Here is a 15,277-nt window from a genome sequence, read left to right as displayed (position 1 = left end):
GGTTTCCCCAAATGTGTGCGAACTGGCTGAATCCCACCACTGGGAGGGGTGGGTGGGTGAATTGTTTCCTTGGGTCTTGCCCTTCAAAAGCTGCCTCTGGCCTTTCAAAAGGGGTGGAGGATAATGGTGAGCCCCATTAGGGGGATCAAACCAAGAAATCCATTCTACAAGAAGGCTCAAATGATCATTTGACTGTAGTAAGAGAATCTTGCAAATCTGATTGTGTCTCCCCTTATACTCCTGTGAATTATGGCGGTTTATTTTTCGGCTTTGCAAACAAAATCTTGCAAGCCTGATCGTGCTTTCCCCAAACTTATATGTCTGTGAATTGGGAGGTGTCTATGAAGCATGCATACACTTTATTTTCGGATTTGGTGAAATAAAATCTTGCAAGTCTGGTTGTGCTCCCCTCCTTATGTGCTTGTGAATTAGGGTGGTGTCCATGAAGCATGCAAACTTTATTTTGGGGATTGAAACAAAATCTTGCAAGTCTGGCTTTGTCCTCCCCCTCCCCACCCATTATACTTCTGTAAAATAGGGAGGTGTCTATGAAGAACGTATATTTTATTTTGGATTTGTCAAAAAAAAAATATCTTGCAATTCTGATAGTGCTTCCCTCCTTATACTCCTGTGAATCAGGGAGGTTTATTTTGGATTTGTCAACATCTTGCAAGTCTGGCTTATACTCCTATCTCCCCCGTTAAACTCCTATGAATTAGGGAGATGTGTATGAAGCACATATACTTTATTTCGTAGCACGACAAAACCGCGCTCGACTAAAGCGCGCCCGATTAAACCGCGTCGCTGACGTCATCAACAGGGCGACAACAGCGAGCGTGGAGAAAGAAGGGCGCTTTAAATAGCGCTTTGAAAGCAAGCCGATTCAAGTTAAGGTAAGGGTTAGGTTTAGGGTTAGGTTTAGGGTTAGGTTAAGGGTTAGGATTAGGTTTAGGGTTAGGTTAAGGGTTAGGTTTAGGGTTAGGTTTAGGGTTAGGTTTAGGATTAGGATTAGGTTTAGGGGGGTTAGATTTAGGCTTAGGGGTTAATTTTAGGTTTAGCGTTTACAGCGTGCTTCTGTCTCCGCGCTGTTGTCGCCCTGTGATGACGTCAGCTACGCGGTTTCGTCGAGCGCCCTTTAGTCGAACGCGGTTTTGTGGTGGAACCACTTTATTTTGGGTTGGTCAAATAAAATCTTGCAATTCTGGCTGTGCTCCTCTCCTAACACTCCTGTAAAATAGGGAGGTGCCTATGAATCATGTACAACTAGTCCTCTACTTACGACCACAATTAGGCCCAACATTCCTGTTGCTAAGCAAGGCATTCCTTAAGTGAGTTTTGTCTTTACTTTATGAGCTTTCCTGCCACAGCCGTTAAGTGAATTCAAGCTGTTAAATTAGTAACTAATTAGTAACCAATTAGTAAATTAGTTAAGTGGATCTGGCTTCCCCATTGACTTCGCTTGTCAGAAGGTCACAAATGTTGATCACTATGACCCCGGGGCACTGCAGCCGTCATAAATATGGATTCAGTTGCCAAGCGTATTAATTTTGATCACATGATCAAGGAGATGGTCAGAAGTGTGAAAAAACGGTCATAAGTCATTTTGTTCGGTGCCGTTGTACCTTTGAATGGTCACTAAATGAATTGTTGTAAGTCAAGGACTACCTGTATACCTCCCCCCCCCTTTGGATTTAAGTCAAAACAGTTTGTGCTATAGTTTAATGGTTTATAACTACAGTTTACCTATCCTTAAGAGCCGAGGGGGCGCAGTGGTTAAATGCAGCACTGCAGGCTACTTCAGCTGTCTGCAGTTCTGCAGTTCAGCGGTTCAAATCTCACCGGCTCAGGGTTGACTCAGCCTTCCATCCTTCCGAGGTGGGTAAAATGAGGACCCAGACTGTGGGGGCGATATGCTGACTCTGTAAACCGCTTAGAGAGGGCTGAAAGCTCTATGAAGCGGTATATAAGTCTAACTGCTATTGCTATTGCTTCCCCTTCCCTTATACTCATGTGAAATAGGGAGGTGTGTCTATGATTCATTTTGCATTTAAGTTGAGCAGAATTTTGCAAGTCTTCTTGTACTTGTCCCCAATGTGAATTAGGGAGGCATCTACGAAGCAAGTCTGACTCTTGACCCCACCTTATACTAATATGAAATAGGAAGGTGTCTATGAACCATGTATACGTTTGTTTCTTTATTAGTTAATTAATTAAATTTATATTGCCACCTATTTGCCCAAGGCGGCTTACGGAAAAATAACACCACATTTAAAACAATAAAATTAATAAAAAGAATCAAATAAATTAATATAGTACAATATAATAGAGTCGCCGCCCGGCCCCAGGGACACCCGATAACATGAGCCATTTAATGGTCTCCCTCCCGCTCTGGGTTCCCCAGGCTGGCTGGCAGAACCAGGTCTTCAGCGCCTTCCAAAGGATTATTAGAGTGGGGGCCATTCTAATCTCCGCGGTAATGATGTTCCAGAGAGAGGGAGCCACCACAAAGAAGGCCCTTCTTCTGGGTGCCCTGGTGAAGTATTTTAAAGGAGATTTGGGCTAATGTCAGGGTTCCAAATAGCATCCAAAAGTATAAATCGGAGTCCGAGGTAAAAGATTCCTTGAAGTTCCGATTGATGAAGAGAGCCATGTTGGCACATCTGGGAAAACCCAAATCTGAAAGCTTCTCGGTTTTCCCCACCCAGTTGAAAGTTCAAGATCTTGCCCCCATACCCACAAGTCCTTTACATGGTCCAATCTCCCACTGCCACGCTGGCAGCTTCCACCCATCCAGTTCCGGTCAGGTGCAGAGGTGCAGAGACTAAGGATGACCTTGGCTTTCTAGAAAGAATGTTGTTATGGCTACCTACCATCTAACTCTGTACAATCCCCCCTCCCCCTTTTCCACAATAGAAAATGCATAATAGAATAATAGAAAGTGTGGCAGGCCTAAAGTCCAAAAAGGGAAAGATGGCTTGCAGGCCTGACACTGGGTCCCACCAGGTGTATCTCCCTTAGGGATGGGACCCATATTCCCTGCCTCTCCGCTCTGGTGGGTTGGGTAGATTTGACCGGCAAGAGACGGTACCTCAGATAACCTGGTCACAAGCCATGAAGGGCTTTAAAGGTGACAATCAGCACCTTGAATTGCACCCAGAAGCATATCGGCTGCAATGCAGCTCCTGCAGGAGATGTGACACATATGCACACCAGGGTCTCCACAAAACCGTGCAGGCCGCTGCATTTTGCACCAACTGGAGCTTCTGGATGCGAGTCCACCAGGGATGGGTTTCAGCCGGTACGCACCGGTGCGTGAGTACCCAATTGCGAAATGTAGCGTGCCTTCCCATACCTGGGCTTTCCAAGGCCCCATACTGGAATGTTCCCTCCCCTGGCCTGCCCCCCTGCCCAGTCACCATTAGCCCCCTTGCTCACCCTGCCTGTCCGCATCAGGCTTGCCCCACCTACCCACTTCCTTTGCCGGAGTGGAGGATTGGGAGAAACCCATGTGGCACAGGGTCCCTTCTCTTTGACAGCCACCTGGTTTCCAGTGGTGGGGGGGAAGAAATCCATGCGTTTTTTCCTCCCTCTGCATGGGTTTCTCCCCCCCCCCATTGGAAACCAGGCAGCTCTCTCTTTCTCTCTCTCCCCCCCCTCTCTCTCACACACACGCACACACACACACACACACCCCGCTAACAGCCACATCCTCTCCCTGAGGTCTAGACTGCTGCCATGCCCGATAACCCACTGTGCACATATCGACGAGGAGAACGCCTCCCTCTGTGCCCAGCCAGGTCTCAGTTATACAAGCCAGATTGACCTTCTCTTTGGGGATCAAATCAGCAATAAGGTTAGCCTTATTGCAAGCTGATCTGACATTTAAAAGCAGAAGCCTAAGATCAGGGATCTGCTGACTAGGTAAATCAGCTGAGTGCAAGGGGGCAAAACACCAGACTGGTACTAAACACCGGGGTAGCGTTCCCTGTGTCTCCCCGCCCCTTTGCCTCCTGTTACCCAATACCACTGAAATAGATAGTCCTCCTCTGCCTTCCCTGAGAACAATTCCATCCACAGAAGAGCCGTGGTGGTGCAGTGGTTAGTGTGCAGTATTGCAGGGCTACTTCTGCCGAGTCCCAGCTGACTGCAATTTGGCAGTTCGAATCTCTCTAGGCTCAAGGTTGACTCAGCCTTCCATCCTTCCGATGTGGGTAAAATGAGGAGCCAGATTGTTAGGGGGCAAGAGGCTGACTCTGTAAAACTGGTTAGAGAGGGGCTATAAAGCATTGTAAAGTGGTATATAAATCTGCTATTGCTGTCTCCCATCCCCGATGTCAAGGTTCCAAATAGCATCCAAAATTCAATCAGAGTCCGAGGCAAAGTTTTGCTTAAAGTCCCAATTTATGAAGAGAGCCATGTTGGCACATCTGGGAAAACCCAAATTTGAAAGCTTCCCGGTTTTCCCCACCCGGTTGAAAGTTCAAGATCTTGCCCCCCCCACAACACCCACAAGCCCATCCCATGGTCCAATCTCCCACTGCCACACTAGCAGTTTTCACCCATCCAGTTCCCACCAGGTGCAGAGGTGCAAAGACAAAGGATGACCTTGGCTTTCTAGAAAGAATGTTGTTATGGCTACATAGCATCTCACTCCGTGCAATCCCTCCCTCCCATTTTCCCACCATAGAAAAGGCATAGTGGAATAATAGAAAGTGAGGCAGGCCAAAGAGCCAAAAGAAAAGATGCCTGTAGGCTTGATACACAACACTCTTCCTTAAAAAGGGGAGAACCTCCTCCCACTGACAAACTGTTGGGTGGGGGCAAGGTGACCCTTACCGAGTACCCCTTATCTCCCAACACATTCAGAGTACTTCACCTCTCTCCAGGCCTTCTGGAAAGCCGTCAAAACCTGGCTGTGCCGGCAGGCCTGGGGTTGATGAGTTCCCCTCCCCTCTCGACTATATGGCTGTGTGATTTTCGTGCATTTTAATTATGTGTACTGTGTTTATGTCCCTTTTCCCCCCTGAGTTGTTCGCCGCCCTGAGTCCCTCCTGGAGAAGGGCGGCATACAAATAAACCAAATACAAATACAAATACTTCCACTCATAACTGAAATGGCACCCTGCCCCCCGTCTCTCTCACCCCCCAAACAGGGACCCATTCCTCCCCCCAGCTGTCACTCAGGGGGAAAGGGACCAACAATCTCTCACTCAACTTTCCCTTCCAGCCCCAGGATTCCCCGAACAGCCTTCCCAGGCCCGATGACAGAACATTCAGAGGATTTAAGGATTTATTTTTGATTTAAGCCCTGCTTTCCCCCTGGTTTCTTTGGTAATTATTTAAATGTGCCATTGTTGGGCTGTCAGCTGCCTCTCTCTCTTCCCCTCCCCACAGGTGAAGAGCCCCCTTTTCCAGAGGGCATGGAAGGACCCTGCAACCTGAAGCAGGATGAGGCCGAGGAGCGCCAGGCTGGAGCAAGCGACGAGGAGGGTACGAGTGGCAGAGAATCAGGCTAATGTTTCTCTCCGTCTTCCTTTTCCAGCCAGTACTCTGCAGGGACAGGAATGCCCACTGGTTTAAGCCTTGGCTGAGGCTTCCTGGCATTGCAGTCACAGCCCAGTTGGAGGAGACCCCGCAGGAGAGTCACGGATTAAGGGCGAGGTCATGTTCTCTGTAATTTTGGCTCGGAACTGGTCGCATTTGGGTGGCATCCTGTTTCTCACCTGTTTTCTGGCCTATTCCCTAAAGTGTCTCTTCCCTGCGCAGGTAAGGATCAAAGCAGCCACCACCTCTGCGCACTCATGAAGCTGGTCAACGAAATCCCAGAGTTCCTTTGTGGACATGCGCAGGCGAGCCTGGATCGGTCCACGCCTGCTGGGGGCAGCGAAAGCAGAGGGCAAGGTGAGTACACTGGCTGCTCGGCTGAGCAGATTTTGTTGAGCCTAAACCAGGGGTCCCCAACCCTAGGTTTTCTGACCTAGGCTTCCCCAAATCACGAAACAGACTCCTTGTCCCGAAAAAAACCCTTTTTATTTGGCTAATGTGAATTCCTAGCATTCACATCCAGCAAAGTCCCGATAAACAGTCTTTCACGGGTGAATTGCAACCACAGGGTTCCACCACAAAACTGCGCTCGACTAAACCGCGCTCGACTAAACCGTGTTGCTGACGTCATCAACAGGGCGACAACAGCGCGGAGACAGAAGCACGCTGTAAACGCTAAACCTAAAATTAACCCCTAAACCTAAACCTAACCCCCCTAAACCTAATCCTAAACCTAACCCTAAACCTAACCCTTAACCTAACCCTAACCCTAAACCTAACCCTAACCTTAACCCTAACCCTTAACCTAACCCTAACCCTAACCCTAACCCTAACCCTTAACCTAACCCTAAACCTAACCCTAACCCTTAACCTAACCCTAAACCTAACCCTAAACCTAACCCTTACCTTAAGTTGAATCGGCTTGCTTTCAAAGCGCTATTTAAAGCGCCCTTCTTTTTCCGCGCTGGCTGTTGTCGCCCTGTTGATGACGTCAGCGACGCGGTTTAATCGGGCGCGGTTTAGTCGAGCGCGGTTTTGACGGGTCACGCAACCACAGACCTTACCAGTCCTTGGAGAGTTGCGAGGCCGGTAGCTTCAAGGCGCAACGCTGAACACGGAAAGACTTGGCAAGGAGTCTCTCAGATTAGCAAATCTCCACACTAATTAAACGAGCTAATTGTCTCCTGCAAGCACAGCTCCCCTTTTGCTCCTATCTATTCCCTATGGGAGGGGCCATTCAGCGTCCACCTGTGGCCTTACTCCCAAATTGATCCTTGTTTCTTAGCTGTTCCCTTCTCCTGACAGCTCTGCACGTGCGCACGCTGAGAACAGGCTCCAGCTGTTCTTCTGCCCCATTGATCTCCGACTCTGAAGGCAGCTGATAACTGTTATACGGCTCTGGCCCCCTCTCTGCCTCTGACGCAGAGCCCTCGTCAGAGCCTTCCCCAGACTCCAGGACTGGCCCATCTTCTTCCTCAACTCCACATTGTCTGAGTCTCTTTTCAGCTCTACTAGCCGCCGGCAGGCCACAATATTAGGGAGTTTGGAACCTGTGAGCTCAAGTGGCTGGGGAGCATGTGCACACAACTCCATTTGCCTAAGTGGTGGCCACTCTCTCCTGGACATGGAGCTCCATTTGTGTGAGCAGCGGGCACAAATGGCGCTTTACCCGCCAGTGCTTGTTGCTCACGCAAATGGAGATTTGCACACCAGAATACGTGCTGCCATGCACGCTGGAACCTTCTCTCTCCCCCCCTCACTGTTCTACAAAGGCGGAAAGGTTGGGGGCCACCGGGCTAGGCTGAAGCAGGCTTCGATGGTGTCTTTTATTGCCAACCTGTGGGGCACGAGGGACCAGTTCCGTGGTTTTTCTGCAGACCGGAGAGGGCGTGGCTTTGTGTATGCCCTGCATCCTGCGCGCTGGTTTGAGTGGCTGTGGACTGGGAGTTTGGGACCCCTGCTTTATTGCTCTGCTATCCCATTGCAAACGGCCCTATCATGGCTGGTGGAAACCACCCCAACAGCAGCCCCCCCATGGCCAGTACAATGCAGGGCCCCCCAAAACTAAAGCCAATAGTGACCAGATCCGATTCACAAGGCGAGGAGGAAGTCCAGAGTGCCAAAACAAGATATAAAGTCCACCGGGCAAGGCCCGTAGTCCACAAACAATGGTCAAGATTCACAGGGCAGAAACACAGGGCGTCGGCGTTCCAAATATCATGCAGAATTAAATCAGAGTCTAAGGCAGAGCTATCCTTCCAATTTAATAAGACAGACATGTTGGCATCATGCTATGGAATCCCAATTCTGGAAATGACATCAGAATTCCACCCAGTTAAAAGTTCATGATCTTGTCCCCACACCCACAATCCATCACATGGTCCAATCTTCTTCTTCCACGCTGGCGTCCACACCCAGCTGCTTCCGGTCAGGTGTTCTGGTGCGGAGACAAAGGACAACCTTGGCTTCTAGTAAAGAATGATAACAATACATTCCACAATCCTACTCCTGTCTATTCCCCCCTCCCATCAACTATACTAAAGAAACAGGATATTGGAATAAGAGAAAGTGTGGCAGGCCAAAATTCTAAAAGGAATGTAATTGCAGGCCTGACACAATGTTGTGGCCTGCCAGTTGTTGACCCCTCCAGCAGCTGAATCAGAGGAGGAGGAGGAGGAGGAAGTATGGGAGTCAGCATCAGGGCAACCTGGGAGCTCCGAGGGGGGAGAAGGAATGGAGCTGGCAGAGAGAGAGAGACAGAGGCGGAGTCTGGACCGTCCGTCAGCCCTCAGATGAAGAGTCAACAGCCCCCAGGTCTGGAGGTGGCTGATGAGGAAGAGGAGGAACAGCTGGGTCCAGTGCCTGATGCACGGATGTGCAGAAAGCAGAAGAGAGGAGAGCAGTGGAAATCTGTGGGCCGGTCCTTGGGAAGGAAGAGCCACAGTTGCTAGCGAAGCTCCACCGTATGCTGGACAACTATTAATCTCCCTACCGGACAGACTTGTTAGCCTGCGGTGAGAGAGAAATCTTTGGCCGGAGCTGCTGACACTCCTAATAAAGGAATCATTGATTGAACTTCAGAGGGTTTGTTAAGGCCAGAGGAATGTGTGCCAAAGCCAAACAATTGTTACCACAACCCTCCCTGGTCTCTGATTAAATCGGATCAATTTTGGCGTGAGAAAGGAAGGGGCTGCCTCCTTGCTGGCAACCTCACAGATCTCTGAGCTTGCCTCTGCTCTGTTCTCCGAGCGAGTGGGGGGAGGCAGCTGTTCCTTGTCAGAGGGGGATCTGCTGCCTCTCATCCCCGCTGCCCGTCTGCAGCCGATCCTCCCCTGTGTTTGTGAGGGAAGGCAGCTCCCCGTCCGGTTGACCACCTCCCACAAGGCTGGAATGGCCTGGGATGGCATCGTCCTTGGTCCGTGGACTCCCCAGACTTGCCATTCCCATCAGATGGCCCTGGTTCAAACTCCTCCAGCTCCTCCCCCTCCTCCTCCGAATCGGGATATGATGGAATCAGGAGAGATTTCCTCTTCAATCTTCTTCTTGGTGGCCCTTGGCTGCCAGGAGTTGGGAGCCCCCTGCCACACATGCAGATGTGAAGGACCCCCTCCCCAGATTTCTCTGTGTCTTGCAGCTTAAAGGGGAGAGTTGTGGGAATTTCTGAGCGTTTGGTCTTCCTTTCCAGCAGGTCCCATTGTCCAGCTGAAGAGTTTCCCACACTTCCAACGACTCGAACCCTTGGCTGACTCGGTTTCCCTGAGCGTCTCCAGCCCAGGGCGGACCCCCAGCAGCAGCCCAGAGGGAGAATGTTCAGAGCCCACCACTCAAGGCCCATTTGCCTCCTGCGATGCTCAAGGATGGAAGGGAACAGGTGAGTCCATCACTGGAACAATAGCAATAGCAATAGCAGTAGACTTATATACCGCTTCATAGGGCTTTCAGCCCTCTCTAAGCGGTTTACGGAGAGTCAGCATATTGCCCCCAACAATCTGGGTCCTCATTTTACCCACCTCGGAAGGATGGAAGGCTGAGTCAACCCTGAGCCGGTGAGATTTGAACCGCTGACCTGCTGATCTAGCAGTAGCCTGCAGTGCTGCATTTAACCACTGCGCCACCTTGGCTCAATACAGGTAGTCCTCAAGTTACTACCATTCATTATAGTGGTGGGTTTCAAAAACTTTTGGAAGCTCTTCTGTAGGTGTGGCCTGCTTTCCGGGTCCACTGGTGGAACCTCTTCTAACCGGTTCGGTAGATTTGACAAACCGGTTCTACCGAATAGGTGCGAACCTGTAGGAACCCACCTCTGAACCTCCTCTAACCGGTTCGGTAGATTTGACAAACCGGTTCTACCGAATAGGTGCGAACCTGTAGGAACCCACCTCTGAACCTCCTCTAACCGGTTCGGTAGATTTGACAAACCGGTTCTACCGAATAGGTGCGAACCTGTAGGAACCCACCTCTGAACCTCCTCTAACCGGTTCGGTAGATTTGACAAACCGGTTCTACCGAACCGGTGTGAACCAGTAGGAACCCACCTTTGATTCATTACTACCAACGACACTGAAAAAAGCGACTTACAATAGTTTCTCACCCTTACGACTGTTGCAGCATGCCCACCGTCACATGATCAAAAGAGGGACGCTTGGAGACGGACTCCTACTTATGACGGTCGCAGTGCCCCGGGGTCACTTGATCCTGTTTTTGTGACCATCTGAACCAACAAAGTCAGCAGATTCACTGAACGCCCATGTTACTCTTTTAACAACTGCATTGATTTGATTAACCATTGTTAATCAAGATAAGTCGTAACGCGAGGCAAAAATCACTTGAATTTTTCACTTTGCAACCTGAATTTTTGTGGCCCAGTCGTGGTTGTAAGTTGAAGACTACCTCTGCACGAGTTATAGATACCACCCTATTTCACATGAGTATAAGAGCGGGGAAAAAAATCAATCTTGTTTCATAGATGCAGAAACTTAGCTACAGAAATTTTAGCCTCAATGAAAACAGGCTGACAAATGGGTGTGTGCGTGTATCTCTGGCTATTGGATTACAGAATTGGAAGGGACCTTGTAGGTCATCTAGTCCAACCCCTTGCTCCACCAGGAGACTCTACTCTTGCCCTCGTTCTTTCCTGAACCCTGTTTATTAGACTCTTTCCCCTGCTGGACTGGGCTTACTAAAAACTGCAAGAGATTAATTTGGGTGGCCAGGAGAAATGTCTATTTGGATTGGGGGACTGGTTTCCTACCCCCACTGCAGCTTTGCTGACTCCCCCCTTTCTCCCCTGGTGCAGCGGCCTCTCTCCACCTTGCCGCTGCTTTTGAGGGGCTCAATGTTGCTTTATTGTTTGCCTGTTCGGACTGCTTGGACTGTGACCCTAAGAATCCAACGATAGACCTTTTACTGTGGCCAGTGCCACCTACTATTATTACCACCTCTGGAATGCTGCGTTAGATGGGACCATCTTACTTTAGACGCCATTACCCCAGAGAGGCAACGTGTGTGGAACTTAGGCTCCCCCCAGTGGTCACTATTGGTGCCTTTTCCATCTTTTTTGCTGGTTTGTTACTTCTACCATCTTTTTAATTGGCACCTATCCATCCTGCCTGCAACTGCGATCTTGAGCTTCTACATGTGCAATCAAACTGTACCCGTTCAATCAGTACTACCTCTTGCTGTCCCAGCGACACTATCCCAGCCACTCAGACTCTGCCTTTTTCCACATCTTTGGCAGCCCGGACTTAACACCTTTGGCAGCCCCTTTAACCGCCTTTTGATTTGGCGCCCAAGGACACTCTAACCGCGCAATTTTTAACTTTTTAACTGGTATGGTGAGTGCATGGGATTTGTCTGTGATGGAATGAATGGCCCACTTTTAGTATCTTATTGCTGCTGTATTTTTATTTGTTTTAATTATTACGTGGGGATTGTCTGAGTGAGTAAATGGGTATGTATGATTCAGAGGGCCTGTCGGGGAATGCGGGGGCCATGGGGGTGGTTGAGGGGACCAGAGACACGGGAGTGGGCCGGAACATTACGGTCGTAACGGGGAGGGGCAGATATGGCGGGGACTTTAGGGCTGGCCATTACCGGGGAAGGAGGGTTCACTACGTCACAGAGATCCCTCCTTCCGGCCCTATGAGTTCCACTCCGAGGCCAGATGGCGCGAGTAATTGGGACCCTGGTCTCCGGCTGTTGTCGCTAAATGCCAGGTCTGTAGTTCACAAAGCTCCCCTTGTCCAGGACTTAATTTTAGACGAGAGGGCAGACCTGGCATGTATTACTGAAACCTGGCTGGGCCCGGAGGGAGGAGTCCCCCTAGTAGAGATGTGCCCAGAAGGATTTCAGGTGCTGCATCAGCCGAGAGTCCAGAGAAGGGGTGGGGGTGTGGCTATTGTTATCCGAGAGTCTTTAGCACCTCGTAGGATCCCTGCTCTGGAGCTTGCCGGGTGTGAGTCCCTGCTGGTGAAGTTGGACCTCAAGGGTCAAGTGGGTTTGCTGTTAACGTACCTGCCTCCCAACAGCGTTGCAGCAGCCCTCCCCTTGCTCCTCGAGTCGGTAGCCGAGCTAGCAATTGAGTTCCCCAGACTTATGGTCCTGGGGGATTTCAATTTGCCTTCGCTCGGTGAACACTCTGATGGGGCGCAGGAGTTCATGGCTTCCATGACAGCCATGGGCTTGACCCAGGTAATTCGGGGCCCAACCCACTCAGCGGGTCACATGCTCGACCTCGTATTCCTCTCGGAGCAGTGGACTTGTGATCTTGGTCTGAGGGGTAATGAGATCATACCCCTGTCGTGGTCAGACCACTGCCTACTGAGGCTTGACTTCCGGAGACCAAACCCCCACTGTAGGGAGGAGGAACCGACCAGGTGGTTCCGCCCCAGGCGACTTATGGACCCCTTGAGGTTCCAGACGGAGCTTGGGGTTATTCCCGATACTCTCGCCCACAGTCCGGTGGAGACTCTGGTTGCTGCCTGGCACTCGGCAGCATCGGAGTCCCTTGACCGGATTGCGCCACTACGGCCGCTCCGAGGTGGTGGATCCCGGAGGCCTCCTTGGTTTACCGAGGAACTCCGGGAGATGAAACGCCAGAGGAGACGCCTAGAGCACCTATGGAGGTCCGATAAATCCGAATCGAACCGAGCAATCTTAACAACTTGCACCAAGGAATACATCAGGGCTCTTAGGACAACAAAAAGATTGTATATTGCCACCTTGGTTGCGTCCGCTGAGTCCTGTCCAGCCGCCCTGTTCAGGATAACCCGTTCCCTCCTAAATAGGAGGGATACGGGGGGACCCCTTGCAGGGTAGGGCTGAAGATTATGTCCAGTTCTTAGCGGACAAAGTTGCTCGGTTTCGGTCGGATTTGGACTCCACCCCTGCAGATCCAGCCGAGGCACAAGAGGATAATTCGACAGACCATTGCTGGGTTGAGTTTCAGGATGTTGCCCCTGGGGACGTGGACAAGGCCATGAGGGCTGTGAGTGCCTCCACCTGTGTACTGGACCCGTGTCCCCCCTGGCTGGTTGCCAACAGCGGAGAGGTGACACAGGGCTGGATCCAGGCGGTTGTCACCGCCTCCCTTCGGGAGGGGCTCTTCCCCTCCGCACTTAAAGCGGCAGTGGTGAGACCCCTCCTGAAGAAACCATCTTTGGATCCAGCCGTTCTCAACAATTATCGTCCAGTCTCCAACCTCCCCTTTGTTGGGAAGGTTGTTGAGAAGGTGGTGGCCCCCCAGCTTCAGCGGTCCTTGGAGGAAGCAAGTTACCTTGACCCCTTCCAGTCCGGCTTCAGGCCTGGTTACAGCACAGAAACCGCTTTGGTCGCATTGACCGATGATCTCTGGAGAGCCAGGGATGGAGGCCATGCCTCCATCTTGGTTCTCCTTGACCTCTTGGCGGCTTTCGATACCATCGACCATGGTATCCTTCTGCGATGACTGCGGGAGGTGGGGGTGGGAGGCACTGTTTTGCAGTGGTTCTCCTCCTGCCTCTCGGACAGGTTGCAGTCGGTGTTGATTGGGGGGCAGAGATCGACCCCTAGGCCCCTAACATATGGGGTGCCGCAGGGGTCGGTCCTGTCCCCCCTACTATTTAACATCTACATGAAACCGCTGGGCGAGATCAATCGGAGGCACGGGATAAGATACCACCAATACGCGGACGATACGCAGTTGTATTTGTCCGCCCCGTGCCAACTCAATGAAGCGGTGGACGTGATGAACCAGGGTCTTGAAGCCGTTAGGGACTGGATGAGGACTAACAAGCTTGTACTCAACCCGGATAAGACCGAGTGGCTGTTGTGTTTCCCTCCCAATAATTTGGCTAGTGTTCCATCACTCAGGCTGGGGGGCCAAATGTTATACCCCTCAGACAGGGTTCGCAACTTGGGAGTCCTCCTGGACCCACAGCTGACCTTCGATCACCATCTGTCGGCTGTGACCAGGGGGGCATTTGCCCAGGTTCGCCTGGTGCGCCAGTTGCGACCCTACCTGAATAGGGAGGCTCTCACAACAGTCACTCGTGCCCTTGTGACCTCTAGGCTGGAATACTGCAACGTGCTCTACATGGGGCTGCCCTTGAAGAGCATCCGGCAACTTCAGCTAGTCCAGAATGCGGCCGCGCGAGTGATTGTGGGTGCTCCTCGATTCGCCCACATAACACCTATCCTCCGCGAGCTGTGCTGGCTACCTGTTGATCTCCGGGTGCGCTTCAAGGTGCTACTTACCACCCATAAAGCCCTTCATGGTAGTGGATCTGGGTACTTGACAGACCGCCTCCTGCCAATTACCTCCTCACGACCGATTAGATCGCATAGATTAGGCCTCCTCCGAGTTCCATCCGCCAGTCAGTGCCGACTGGCAACTACGCGGAGGAGAGCCTTTTCAGTAGCAGCTCCGACCCTTTGGAACGACCTCCCCGTGGAGATTCGTACCCTCACCACCCTCCAGACCTTCCACACAGCCCTTAAAATCTGGCTATCCCGCCAGGCCTGGGGTTAAAGATTGGGATCCGTCCCCACCCGAATGATGAATGAATGTTGCTTCTATTTTTAATTATGTATTGTCTGTATATGTCATTACGTGTATCCCCTCCCTATAGGTTGTAAGCCGCCCTGAGTCCCCTCAGGGAAAAGGGCGGCCTATAAATAAAAGCAATCTAATCTAATCTAATCTATACCCTTTCAGACAAATGGCTGTCCAATCTCACCTTTTAAGAGCTCCAGTGTTGGAGTAGCCACACAACTTCAAACGAAAAGCCTTTCCACTGATTAATTTGTCTGGGATTAAAAGAATAACAGCACGGGAAGGGACCTTAGAGGTCTTCTAGTCCAACCTTCTGCCTAAGCAGGACCCCCACATCACTGTCAAGTGGCAGCCTAGTTTTTTCTCAAAGGCCTCCAGTGATGGAGCATCCACACCTTCTGGAGGGAAGTTGATTCCACTGGTGAATTGTTCTCACTGTCCGGAATACAGAATAACAGCATTGGAAGGGACCTTGGAGGTCTTCTAGTCCAACCCACCTGTTCAAGTAGGAGACCCTATTCCCAGTGGTGGGATTCGAATAATTTAACAAACGGTTCTCTGCCCTAATGACTGGCTGGATGGGCGTGGCCATGGTGGGTGAGTGACAGGCAGCACTCGACCTTCTGCACACGCCCCCCCCGGGAGCAAAAATGGGCTGCAGGGGGTGGGGGGGCACTGTCCCCTGGGCTCCGTTTTTGGCCT

General features: G+C 51.0%; 1 protein-coding gene across 1 annotated transcript in view; it reads left to right on the top strand.

Annotated features, from left to right (window-relative positions):
* Positions 1-15,277, top strand: part of LOC106543914 (uncharacterized) — a gene marked incomplete in the record, with an annotated part of 54,149 nt that overhangs the window by 5,599 nt on the left and 33,273 nt on the right. The window contains 4 exon segments of the mRNA XM_087712222.1: positions 5,395-5,490; positions 5,767-5,901; positions 9,230-9,415; positions 10,411-10,418. Of these exon segments, the coding sequence (XP_087568348.1) occupies positions 5,395-5,490; positions 5,767-5,901; positions 9,230-9,415; positions 10,411-10,418 (425 nt within the window).

This window comes from Thamnophis sirtalis, unplaced genomic scaffold, assembly GCF_051295495.1.
Source record: "Thamnophis sirtalis isolate CommonGarterSnake01/CBP01778 unplaced genomic scaffold, rThaSir2_p1.2 scaffold_4, whole genome shotgun sequence".
Taxonomy (NCBI): Eukaryota; Metazoa; Chordata; class Lepidosauria; order Squamata; family Natricidae; genus Thamnophis; species Thamnophis sirtalis.
Note: the sequence above shows the minus strand (reverse complement) of the source record. Positions and strands in the feature narration are given on the sequence as shown.